Source organism: Pterocles gutturalis, unplaced genomic scaffold, assembly GCF_000699245.1.
Source record: "Pterocles gutturalis isolate BGI_N339 unplaced genomic scaffold, ASM69924v1 scaffold7984, whole genome shotgun sequence".
NCBI lineage: Eukaryota > Metazoa > Chordata > Aves > Pterocliformes > Pteroclidae > Pterocles > Pterocles gutturalis.
In genome coordinates this window covers 1-13,629 of record NW_010135624.1, presented here as the reverse complement: position 1 = coordinate 13,629, position 13,629 = coordinate 1, and the positions used below count along the sequence as shown (strand labels likewise).

The 13,629-nt window shown below is 41.1% G+C and overlaps 1 protein-coding gene across 1 annotated transcript; it reads left to right on the top strand.

Annotated features, from left to right (window-relative positions):
* Positions 1–1,545: 1,545 nt before the first annotated feature.
* TMEM254 (transmembrane protein 254) lies at positions 1,546–5,385 on the top strand (the record flags this gene model as incomplete). Its single annotated transcript, XM_010081966.1, has 3 exons — positions 1,546–1,671; positions 2,909–2,968; positions 5,268–5,385. Coding segments are annotated over 3 exons (304 nt in total), but the record flags the coding sequence as incomplete, so codon positions are not given.
* Positions 5,386–13,629: the final 8,244 nt, after the last annotated feature.

Sequence of the window (13,629 nt, the reverse complement as noted above, 5' to 3'; positions counted from 1 at the left end):
GGGGCGGTAGCTCGGGAGCTGCAGGGCTGGGGGAACAGGTTTCCTTCTTAAGCCCGGCCTCCACGGAAACGCCACTTTCTGAAATAAACCGGGAGGAAAAGGAACTAAAGACGCTGCTTCGGCCAGGTTAGCTGGGGAGGGGGCTGAGCGCATCCGTGGGGGGAGTTCAGGGAAAAAAATCAAATACTTGACTTAGATTCCCCAGTGAAGCAAGGCTGTGGCGCTGAAGGCGTACGGGTATGGCTGCGACCACCCAAGCGCCGGGGCTTGTGCAGGTTTGTGTCACAGGTAGCCTGTGAAAGCGGCTTCAACGTTCACAAAATTGAAACCACATTGTGCGTTACTAAAAGTCTCTGCCGGACAGTTGTTGGGTGTTTCAGTAAGAAAGGCGCGTTTCCAAGTGGTGGCTTTAGTTGCAGACTATGTTAACAGGTAGTGTTGTTGGAAAACAGACTAGTTCACAGTTACTATGTTGTCTTCATTCCTAAAAATGGAGTTTAGCTGAGGTAGGTCAGATTACTGGAGTGGGGAGATTAATGACTGTTTTGATGTATCTGACAAGTTCGCAAAGGTCATCCATCGACCTCCATGCATTGCAGTTTTTCTTCTATGTGCATGGATTTTCTAGACGTAAGAACCACCACTGAAAAAATGATGGTCAAGGCAGGTCAAACAGTTCACAAAAGAGCTTTTGGCCTGTTCCAAGAAGCAGAATGAGCTTTTAGCAGATTTCCTGTTTAAATCCACCATCTTGCCACATCCTTGGTATAGCCAAATTTACGTGTAGTTACAAACAGCAGCATTGACTCCAGAGGAGAGATAAGCCAGTGTGAACTGTGGCCCAGCTTGGTGTTTACCTTACATCCCCAGTGGACCAGCTCATCGACTCCCTGCTTCTCCTGTGCTGCTTGTTCAAATAAAGGTAGACAGTGATAAGCACTGTGGACAAGTCCATGGCAGGAAAGGTACCTGGACACTGCCTGCATCTTTGATCTTGGGCTTTGTTCACAATTATCTATGCCAATTATCAGTGCCCTATTCAAAATAGAAAAAAAAAAAAAAGACATTTTATTTTTTAAGGGACAAAAGACAACAGACTGATCCCTTAGTTATAGATAAATAGTTATTCCTCTTTCTCAGTCTAGTAATAGTTTGAGTTCTCCAGGTCAGTTACATCAGATGAACTTCGTCAGGACAGCAACAACGTATTTTTTGCTGCTACCATAAGTAATGGGTAATGAGCTTACAATTTAAATGCCACTTAATGTGCAGATGCAGTCTTAGTACACAGATAGCAACCTTAAACTTATCACCTTGGTGTCTTGCATGCTAAGGAAAATAAATTTAGTAGGTTTGAATCTTCTTAAGTAGGTGTGCTTTAGAAGGCTAGGTCTTGTTGAAGAATATGGGTCTCCGACAAGGTTAATAGAATGAAAGAGTTGAAGAATAGATGAGCCCTAAACCATGTTCAACAGACATAGGGGGCAGTGGGAGCAAAAAGAAAGCTAACTTAAAGGTTAAACTGATAGTAATTCTACCTTGAAGTAAAGTAACTTTTTTTTTTAAGTGGGTAACACTTTGGCCTTCAACTATACCTTATAGATATTTGGGAATATTTGGTACCTTCCTTAATTATTTAGTGGAAAACCACCACAAGTGGGTATGCTATGGGTAAGTTGTATTTGACTATATAATTATTTTGTATCTCTTCCTGTCGACTCTTCTGGTTAGTCTGTGTTAACAAGCTTTCCTGTAACCCAGTTGTTAATTACATTTAAAGATCTCTCCTTTCAAGCTCATTATGACTAGGGTGTGGGGTAATAAGTATGCAGAAGACTAGACAGGCTAAGACCAGTATGAAAGTTTAAAAATGCAACCTAGAATTTGGTATCTGTGTTAGTATAATGAGAAAGGAAAAAAAAAAAAAACTACTTTTGGAGACAGTTTTAGTCCATATGTAAACTTATATTTGAAACACCTCGTAAAAGTGGTTCTTTTGTCAGATTGTTAGTCATGCAGTCTAATGATCTCTTTAGGAGTCTTTCCCCCCCCCTCCCCCCCCCCCCCCCCCCCATAAACACAATCTCATCCCCCCCACTTCAATTAAACAACATTTTCTACCCTGCTACTAACTTCTCCTGATGCTGTCCACGTGAGAAATAACCTGCTGAAGAAACTGCATAGTGCTAAATTTTTCTGTGTTACAACACCTATTTTTTGTTATTTTAAAAGAGCTGGAAACCAGCTCCCTCACTTGCTGACTTCCTGTAAAGACAGGAAGACAGCAAGACTTTCTTATTTATTTTACCGTGTATCATGTAGAAGATAAGCCTTCATCTTTTCTCAGAGCATCTTTTGCTTTAGCAAGGTATTGAATTGATCCTAACTGAATATCCTTTGTGACTTTTTTTTTTTAAAAGCTGTATCAAAATTTGTAGACCAAGTTTGATTAATCAAGTCATGTTATATATTCTGAATCTGTACACACAGTTGTTTTCATAGAACTAAGCCTCTAAAAACTTCGGTAACTCATTAGGACCACTAAAAATACTTGTGTAAGTAAAAGGATAGATTTGGCATGCTTAACTAAGATTAACTTGTGCTGCTTTCACTAAGCATTTGGCTTTTTGGCTTAATCTAAGTGCTGAAAGTTCTGGAAATGTGCAGTGGATACTTGAAATGGCCGATCCAGGCATACCGCATGAGTTACAATTCTGACTTTCTCAGTGCACTTCAGTTTCTTTTAAGACTAGGCATAGTTTTTTTTCTAAGATACACACCTCACTTAGCAGGTTAAGGCAAGATGTCACTTCTATGCTTCCAGTTTTACATTCTCTGCATAATGTATCTCAGATACAAGTCTTCTCCCTAATATTCAACAAAATAAATCGTGTTTTCTTTTTATTAGGTTCTGGGTATCCTGGTTGATTCATGTAGTAGAAGCTTTCTACAGTGTTAAGTTGTGCCAGTAAGTTGTTCCCTACCCCCACCTCAACACAGATTCTCTGAAAAGGATTTCTGATGCAAGTGACATAAGCTACAGACTGATTTTGGTGGTTCTCGGGAGCAGTATCAGTTCAGAGGATACTGATAATATTCTTGCTGCAGTGACCCTTTGCTATCCTCCACAAGAGGTTACTGCAAATTCTGCTAGTGGTTGCTGTTGTAAAGGGTGGCAAAAGCAAGGGGTGGCAACTTGCAGAACTGATGGCAGCAAGGTTTGACAGAACTTGTCTGTGTGCCTCTGAACTCACTGTTCACTGGGTAATGCACTTAAGGAAGCGGAGGGAACAATAGATTGTGCAGGAATAGTCTGATAACTTCAGGTGTTGTAACATCAGAAGATCAGATCTTACCTCATCAGAATTTTGAGATTGCTAATTACCTGCTTAAGTTATTGTAGCTATATTGTGAGAATACAATTGGACACTTCCATTTGGGTCTATTTAAGATCTACTTGTATCTGCAGATTTGTGCGATAATATACCTTGACTAATCAGACTATAAAAGTAAAGCCAACTAGGTCTTCTGTTAGGATAACAAATTATTTGGAAAGCTACATTGTCTGAACACATAGTCCTTCTGTTCCTTTGAATTTTGTTTCTAATAATTACGTAGAATGTAGATACTAGTTTTCATGCTCTACAGAGTAGATAGCCAGTCTGTTGCCATTGTAATAAGGGTGGTTTTCCACTTCCTATAGTTCAGTTCAATGCTGACTGTCACAGGCTTCTCAGGTAACATCTCTTGGAGGCAAGGGATTTTGTTCCATGGAAAGCTGTTTAAGGTGGTCCTTTAGATAACAGAATACAAATGAACATTTTCTGCTTTCAAAATAGGAGTTAGTAATACATTTTTTTTACCAGACTCTAGTTTTAAATTATGTAACTTCAAATTTAAAGCTTAGAAATAGAGAGGTATGTAGACTTAAGGTGATATTTAAGTACAAGGAAACTTGATTACCAAAGAATGTACCAAATGGGTGTATTGTAATTAAGTGATGAAGTTTTACAGACTGGTGTTAAAGCCCATAAGAAAGAGATCATAGATTGCCTGCCCATCATCTCTTCAGGCATACTTCTGCAGATTATTAAAGAGTTGTGCTTTATATAAGCACCAGATACCATACGCTTTTTACTGATGTAAAAGTGATGTCTACTTACAAATATCACAAGAGAGACCTGAGGAAGAACTAGGGAGGAACCAGATACAAATTTGTTAATTGATAGCAGTACTGTCATTGGGTGTTGGGCTGCATTTCTGCATACAGTCCCTTCAAGTAAGCTTGCTTTATATAAACAGGTGAATTTCTTAAGCCCTAGTTTTCCAGTTTCTGCACTCATTTGGAAACACTGCAGCTGGGACTATAAAAAATTTTTCACAGCTGGTAAGATAATTGAAAAATGAACATTAAGAAATGTGTTTATCAACACTTGCTACACAATCTGTACGTGCAGAGGATATGGAACAATTAACAGCTGAACTTTTCTAGCAACGGTCAGTAGAGGGAGCTCCTCTGTAAACTAATGAGTTAAGAGCACAGTTCTGCTTGACATAATTGTTTACTGGAGATGTGACATCAGTTGGTTTTGCTATCATGTTTAAAATCATTCTTTTCTCTGAAAATTCAGTAGTATTTCCCAACAACAATGAAGTGGAGGAAAAAAGAATCCACATATGCTAGGTTAAAACTAACTGACATAGGAAGGTTTCTGCTTTATAAATCAAGTCAGGTGTCTTCAGCCCCTTGTACCTGTATTTTTCTAGCCACAAATTCAGGTAACAGTGCTCCTCCATCCTGCATCATGCAATAGTTGTCAGGCCTCTTTGCCCTGCTAGCATACGGTCTACCTTCATTGACTATAGTCAACAAGAAGTTATATGCAGACTTGTATATTGAGGTTAGTATTAAACTACGCTAAATTCTTGGTTCTTTGTACATAAACTTCTAGGATAAGTAATTTCAAATAGCATAGACTGGGATTTCAATGTATATATTATTGAGGAAACTCTATGCATGAAGCATCTGAAAGGACCTTTGTTCCATAGCTTAAAATAAACTAAAATTACAAGAAGAGGTCTGTTTAGTTAGTACAGTAAATAAGTCTCAGTGGATTGAAACTGATGATGCTAAGGTCAGATGTTCTAATCAAGTCTAATGTATCAAGGATGGGTAGAAGTAGTTAACCTTACTTTGTAAGTATCACAGTATAATCTGCAAGACTATAAGTTTCTTCACACATGTTATGCTTTTGTTAATGTTACAGATCTAAAGGAATCACTGACCCGTCAATTCAGTTTCAATGGTTTATTCAGACACTCTTATTTGGATATGCTTCCTTTGGCCTTCTGGTGTGTTATAAACCTCCAGCCAAGAAGCACTAGAAGACAGTGAAAGAAGTCACTTCTCACATTCTTCATCCTGATTTTTCAGAAAATATCCTCAGTTACATGTCTAGGTGCTGTAATTAGCCAAATTGCTACACGATGCAGTGCCCTTCTACCCAAATAACTCTCCTCTTAACTAAACAAGACAATTGCAATTTACAGGGCCCTGTGAATAGTTCGGTAGAAATTCAGCCCTTTGGTCTTGGAACTGCTCAAGTTTAATCCCATTTATTATGCAAGAAACCAAAAGTTGCTTCTCTACAGTTTTTTGACACAGACTGTGTACTCTGATTGTCATTGAAAAGTCCCCGATAGCTGGTAGTAGTGGCTGATGAATTTCCTTTTCATGTGTAAGAATTTTCTTCTACAACAGGGAGAGTTATTTTTAGCCACAAGGCGACTTGCACCTGGTTTGTGTTTGGATTTAAATTTACCTATGTTTTCTCTACAGGAGGTTTTACTGGCTTTTGTTGTTGTTGTTAGAGCCTGGTCTTTCTATGTTGTTTCGTCAACTTATTTTCTTCCACAAATGACAGACCAGTTTGTTGCTGCAGGCACATTAAAAAGAGCAAGTCTCAGTTCAGGTTGAGGTGCAGTGAAGAGCTTTGCTACCTGAAGCACTTTAACTTGGTTTAATACATGTGCCTTAAATTTCATGCAGCACGACCTCATCTTTTGAATTAAGATTTTAGTATTTGAGTTAGTATACCACAAAGTAGTAAACCTGTAGCTTTGAGGGGAGGGCAGCTTTTTTGAAAAGTAATTTATTTTCCAAGGAAAAAAAATAGCATTCCAAAACCTAGCTGAAAATTTTATATTTGTTAATGAAATTAGATGTAAGCGTGAACACACACTACTGTTTCCCAGATGCTGATATCCTGAAATCTACAATTGAGAGACCATCTTAAGCACCCCTCAGAGTACTTCCTGTATGTGTAGTGAGCCTCTTATCATATTTTCTTTTACTTTTGAATATTTGAACAAGAATTTAGATTGTCTTGCTTTAGCACTTTTAAGAGTAATACCTATTTAAAATACTTACTGTGGTGTGGGGAGAAGTTTTACCACACCGTCTGTGGTGCTACTACTGTTCTGGAAGAAAGGACAAGGAAAGGTTGTTCTTCCTCTAATGAAGAGCTCCATGAGGCAGAAACAAATAAACTTATGCCTTGTGCAGTACCTACAGAGTGTAACACTTCTGATGGAGAAGTCTTATTCAAGCACAGGTACCTAAAGTTTTTGCTTTTCAGTAGGTACTAAAAGCATGGAGAATGGAAGGGTTTGAAATGGTGGTTTATTTTTTGTTTAAATGGTGAACTGATAATATTTTATAGAGAAGTAGAAACTCATGTTTAGTGGCTAGAAATCCAACAAAAATGTCAAGAGCCTGAGCTGTGTTTTACTGTGTAACCTTTTTCCTTAGTCTGTGACCCTGGAATAAAGATCTTTAAAAAGTGAAGAAGTTATTTTTTCTTTTTTTAATTTATTCTGGAAATAAATGTCTATACAAAATATATAGGCATCGTCTTTACACCAATATCAATAGTCACACTCTACAAAAAAAAAATTCTCCATGGCACTGAAACACAGACAGGTATAATATTTTGTGTTTCAAGACGAATTCTAATTTAATGCTTAGTGCGCATTAACTTAAGAATGTGAAGGGATAAAAGGAATAACTTTGGTTCAACACTTTAATGATGGTGTTCCTGTGCAGAGGCAAAGGTGTAACGGTAACACCAGGGGTAGTTAAAGACTTGTGAGAGTGGCAAAAGACTCTTCTTAATAGGCATTTTTGTCTGTTCTTGTTTCCCACTGTTCACTTCCCATCAGTGAAGCTGTAACTGAGGTCAGAACGACTCTGCTAGCTTCCCCTCCCACCGCCAGTCTGCACACCAAGCCCTTGTGATGCTCACCATTGCAGCTTTCACAGCCCTCCCGCAAGGGCTCTGGAATGGCTATAGATAAGTCACAGCTGAGAAGTTGACAGCTTGTGGTTAGACTCAAGTTAATTAAAAGGGCTTCCTTTCAGAAAGGCAATAGTAAAAGCTTCCTTAATGCAGCCTAAGGAAGCTATAAAAGAAAAAAAAAAAAAACCTAGAAGTGTCAGCAGTTCAGTTTTTTCTACCTATATATATATATATATGTATTTCTGAGTACTCTCAGCCTCTGTCCCAGAGCTGCCAGAAGCACTGATGCCTGTCTTCTAATGTTTGTGAAGCCCATACAATACCAAACTCAAAATCCAAGAAGCATGGGATAAGCAATGCTGACTAACTTTTAATGTAAAATGGCCTTGAGGATACCATTTTGGAATATTTGTTTATAGTATCCCTAACATTGCATGCATTAAGCTAGACCCCATAAAAAAAAAAAAAAAAGCCCACAGAAGCATGAATCCAAGACAGCAACTCACTAAGCCTATAAGGAGACATACATTCATGGCTGGTACCAGGCTCTTCGGAAACAGTGCTGGTTACACCAGGCACAAGCATTTCTCCAGACTATCCTGAGAGCAACACTAAAGAATTACTCTTAATCAGGTAGAGCAATTATTTCTACTGCAATCAAAACACCCTTTCCACAACAAAAGGGGAAAGCAACAGAAGTATACCTGCATGTTCTTACAGCAGCTCAAAGGCCAGCTGAGTATCAAACCATCTCCCACATCAACACCTAACCCACCCAGCCTGCCAAAAGAGAACATTTACCAATGTTAATACTTCACTGTAAAAAAACATTTGAAAATGTTACTTCCCACCAAAAGGAAAGCCAAATGAAACTTACAGAGGGGCTTTTACTGTTAAACACTGCTAAGAAAGAAGGTAAATCACCAAAAAAGCTAAGTTTTTCAGGATGAGTACTTCTGCCAGCCATGCTGTTGGCAGTACTGAAGAGAAATAAATGCTGTTTAACAATCAAATTGAAACCATAAGAAAAAAACCCTCTTGCTATGAAAGCACATATGCAAAAAGGAGTATGCTTTATGGTAATGTAATGCAGATGCTGTGAAAATTTTTTTTAAAACAGTGCATTTTTTCTAGGCATATACCAAAATAAGGCATTATTTGTTTGACCTGCATTGGTGATCAAATTAAACCACTTCATACAAGTTGTAAATAACCACATCACATACAACAGGGATTATATGCTGTGATTGCTTAGCAAATTTGTTGCAGGAGAAAACACAAAGAAACTACCCAGATCCATTTTCACCTTTAAATCAAAGTATATGGAAATGAGCATAATGTACTTCTTCAAGGTGAGTCATCTCCAGATCATCAGATCACTGCTCAAATCAAGCTGTGTTGATGAGAAGCTAGGTCAGGAAATGCAGCATCAGCTCAGAAATTTTGCTAGGCCTGAACAGAGACAATGAGATGTCTCCCATCTGTTTCTAAGAACTATTTCTAAATATTTATGGGCTGTAGCTCATTTTTGCAAGGGAGAGAAGAAAAAACCCTCTCAGAATCAAATATATGGTCTTGCTTTGCTGTTCTTTCATTCTGACCTAGATTTTTCTAAACACAACAGTAGTCAACTGGGCCAGCCTTTGGAAATACCCATGTGCTGGTTCATGAAGGACATTTATTTTGTCCTGGGACTGGGCAGCTTGTCTCCGGAATGGCAATAGAGCCCAGTTAAAGCCGAGGGAACAGCTGCATTAAACATCATTGTAGAGTCTGAGGTAAGTTTGACTACTACAGGCAAGGTCTTTGAAGTCCCACAGTCTCCTTCTTGTGGCCATTCTGGCATGAACGCAGGGTGGGTGGAGACAGGGTTAAGCAGAAATTGCAGACCTTCCACAGGAATATAGTAGATTCTAGAGGAACGCGCTATGGAAAGCAACTTTTAGCTCACTGATTTTAACGCTTTCAGGCAAATGACTTCTGCAAAGAAAAAAGTAACTAATGCAGGAATGTTTCCATGAATGAGAGAATCTGAATTATGTGTTCCTTCTGTATTTATACCTCATGTTTGAATAAAGAGAGAAGATCAATTCACATTTTTTAATCACAGTACTGCTTATGAGCCCTCGTTAATGAGGCCATCACTCTCACTCCACTATTTACAAGGCTATACAGTTTAAAAAATCCTTTGCTTTTTTTGCTTTTTAATTACAAGCTTGTACATTTTTATTCCCCTACCTCCCAGCAGGTGATCTCCACATACAAAATCAAGAGATTTTTCTAGAGGTTTTTTAAATTACTCTACTGATTTGAGAACTTAATGAAAACTTTTGGCATGTGGCCAACAGCCTATAACTTCAGTTTGTCCTGGCAGCAACATATTTATATAGACTGGTGCCTGTATGCAAGGCCTGCATGAACTGCTCAAGAAATCATCATGGCTTGCTGAAAACAAAAGAAACAAAGAACCCCTCAGCATTTCTTCTACTATTGCTCTTCAGAGGAGGGGCGGTACTATAGCACAATGCACATACTGTACTAGCCTACACAGCCCTTGCAAGGCCCCTGCAGCTCCAAACATAACTACAGCATGCACATGAGTGGGAAGGAGGAGGGGAGAGGAGGAAAGAGAGGTATAAGGAATACTGTCGCATCATTTACCAGCGTTCTTTGAGACTGTTCTCAAAGCAAAACCTCTTAGAAGGAATAGACAGGGAAACCAACTCACCAAGCTTAGAAACCACACAACTTAAAATCTCCTCCTAAAGATACTCTAGACTTCTTATCAAAAGAAAAACCACACATAGATAACACCCTTTTCCACAGATTTCAGAAGTGTGAAAGATTAAAAAGTTCATAGTTGGGGGGGTGGGGGGAAGCAAGCGAGTAAGGGTACCCACATCTAGAAGAGCTTTCAGGCAATAGCACCAGCACAGCTGAAGTCCTCCACCAACACAACCCTACTCCCAGAGCCAGGGCAAGCTCCTCATATCCTTCCTGTGGACACACTCAGGTGTGGTTGATCTGGCTCTGCCCCTTTTAAGGACTTGCCCTGCTCTTCTTTTCTTCAGAGAGACAGGCTGTATGAGTTTAGGAACAATGTTGTTATATATGACCATTTTTAAATTCCTTCAAAACATTTGCATTCTAGTAGAATGTTTTCTACCCACAGCCACAAATTTTTGCTGCAGCTTTATTTAAAATAAATAAATAAAGTAATAAAGTACTTTTGAACAATGGGAAATTCATCAGCTTGGGAAGACACCACATTTGGCAGGATTCCTCCTTCACTGGGGTGCAGGAAGAAGTTGGAAGCACATGAAAGCAAAGGTTTATAATAGAAGGAAGCTGCAAACGTCAATATCCTATACATGGCAGACTGCTTACTGTTAAACAAACAGCAAAGAAGGTGACAGGAGAACCAAGGCAGTCAATAAATGACTGTCAGGAATTACAGCCCAAGCCTGGAGCCTTGGCAGTTTCCTTTTCTGATCACTAAACCACATGTTGGCAGGGAGTTTGGCAGGGAGATGGTTCTAGACCATGTTCTAGATCGCTTTATGGTTCTAGACTGCATTCTATCTCACTTGTTGGTTCTAGATCACTTTATGGGTCTAGATAGGTTTCCAGGCTGGTTTAGGGCTCCATTGGGTTCTGAGGGGGGAGGACCTGGTTCAGGCAGCTGCTTTGGCATCTCGCGAGGATTTGGAATACTTGCTGATGATGAGAGCAGTCTCACTGTGTTTTTTTCCTTTCTTATTTTCTTTTCTTGTTTTGCTTGCTTTTTTTCTTCTTTGTGGCTCTTTCAAGTTCAAGGTTCATAGGATCATCCCATCAACTGCAGCTCTCCCAAATTTCTAGCGTGCTGACTCGCCCTGCCTCTGTGGACATTCTTTTTGCTGGAGGCAAAATGGGGAACTGGACAAGCTCCTACTTGCCCATCTCCTTCGCAGCAACTGCTTTCCACGCTCCTGCTCCAGGGAGTCTTGCCAAGAGGCTTGTGGAATTGGCTTGGGCACCCACTCTTGCACACAGAAGAAGCACTTCAGACAGGGCAGGGGTGTCCATGCACTTCACAAGGGGCTCAACGCTTCTAGAGGGTGCTCCAGTACTTGCACCCACAGCTGGCAAATGCCAGGCTAGCCCCAAAGCTGAAGAACGAACAGAGGAGTGACACTGGCAAGATTCAAATCTCAGCTTCATTGGGGGCCCAACTGAAGTGCATCTACACAAATGTGCATAGCATGGGGAATAAACAAGAGAAGTTAAAGACATGCACATGCCTGCAGGGCTATGATCTCATTGGCATCATGGAGACATGGTGGGATGGGTCCTGTGACTGGAGTGTTGGAATGGAAGGATACAGGCTCTTTAGGAAGGACAGGAAGGGAAGATGAGGAGGGGGTGTCATCCTCTGTGTCAGTGACCAGCTAGAGTGCATCGAGCTCCACCTGGGGATGGAGGAGGAGCTGACTGAGAGCCTATTGAGTCAGGATTAAAGGGAGGGCAGGGACAGAGGACATTGTAGTGGGGCTCTACTACAGGCCAACGGATCAGGAAGAGCAAGTGGATGAGCGCCTCTGTAGGCAGATAGGAGCAGCCTCGCATTCACCAGCTCTGGTCCACATGGGGGACTTCAACCACGCTGATATCTGTTGGAGAGACAACACAGCAGGACATAAGCAAGCCAGGAGGCTTCTGGAGTTTGTTGATGATAACTTCCTCCCCCAAGTGATACAGGAGCCAACAAGGAGAGGTGCTATGCTGGACCTTGTTCTCACCAGCAAGGAAAGGCTGTTGGGGAATGTGAAACTCAAGGGAAGCCTTGGCCGTAGTGATCATGAAATGCTGGAGTTCAAGATCTTTAGGACAATGAGGAGGCTGCATAGCAAACTGACTATCTTGGTCTTCAGGAGAGCAGACTTTGACCTCTTCAGGAATCTGCTCAGTGGAGTACCATGGGACAAAGCCCTGGAGGGAAGGGGGGCCCAAGAAAGCTGGTTAATGTTCAAGGATCACTCCTCCAGGCCCAGGGGTGATGCATCCCAGCAAGGAGGAAGTCAGGCAAAAGTGCCAGGAGGCCTGAATAGATGAACAAGGAACTCCTGGATAAACTTAAACTCAAAAAAGAAGCCTACAAAGAGTGGAAGCAAAGACGGGTAGCCTGTGACAAATACAGAGAAATTGTCTGAACAGCTAGGGATCAGGTTAGGAAAGCTAAATCTGTCCAGGGACATAAAGGGCAACAAGAAATGCTTCTATAGGTATGTTGGGGATAAAAGGAAGACTAGGGAAAATATGGGCCCTCTCCAGAAGGAAATGGGAGACCTGGTTACCCAGGATATGGAGAAGGCTGAGGTGCTCAATGACTTTTTTGCCTCAGTCTTCACTGGGAAGGGCTCGAGCCACACTGCCCAAATCACAGAAGGTAAAGGCAGGGACTGGGAGAATGAAAAACCACCCACTGTAGGAGGAGATCAGGTTCGAGACCATCTAAAGAACTTGAAAGTGCACAAGTCCTTGGGACCTGATGAGATGCATCCATGGGTCCGGAGGGAACTGGTAGACATAGTTGCTAAGCCACTATCCATCACATCTGAGAAGTCATGGCAGTCTGGAGAAGTTCCCACTGAGTGGAAAAGAGGAAATATAACCCCCATTTTTAAGAAAGGAAAAAAGGGAGACCTGGGGAACTACAGACCAGTCAGTCTCACCTCTGTTCCTGGCAAGATAATGGAGCAGATCCTCCTGGAGATGCTGCTGAAGCACATGGAAAATAAGGAGGTGATTGGTGACAGCCAACATAGCTTCACCAAGGGCAAATCATGCCTGACAAATTTACTACAATGGGGCTGCAGCATTGGTGCATAAGGGAAGAGCAACTAACGTAATCTACCTGGACTTGTGCAAAGCATTTGACACCATCCCACACGACATTCTTGTCTCTAAATTGGAGAAACATGGATTTGACAGTTGGACCACCCGCTGGATAAGAAATTGGCTGGATGGTCATGCTTAAAGAGTTGCAGTCAATGGCTCAATGTCTGAATGGAGACCAGTGACAAGTGGCATTCCTCAGGGATCAATATTGGGACCAGTGCTATTTCACATCTTTGTCAGCTACATGGACAGTGGGGTCGAGTGCACCCTCAGCAGGTGGTGCAGTCAGTGTGCTAGAGGGACCTGGACAGGCTTGAGAGGTGGGCCCATGCCAACCTGATGAAGTTCAACAAAGCCAAGTGCAAGGTCCTGCACGTGGGTCGAGGCAATCCCAAGCACGTATACAGGATGGGCAGAGAATAACTTGAGAGCAGCCCTGAGGAGAAGGACT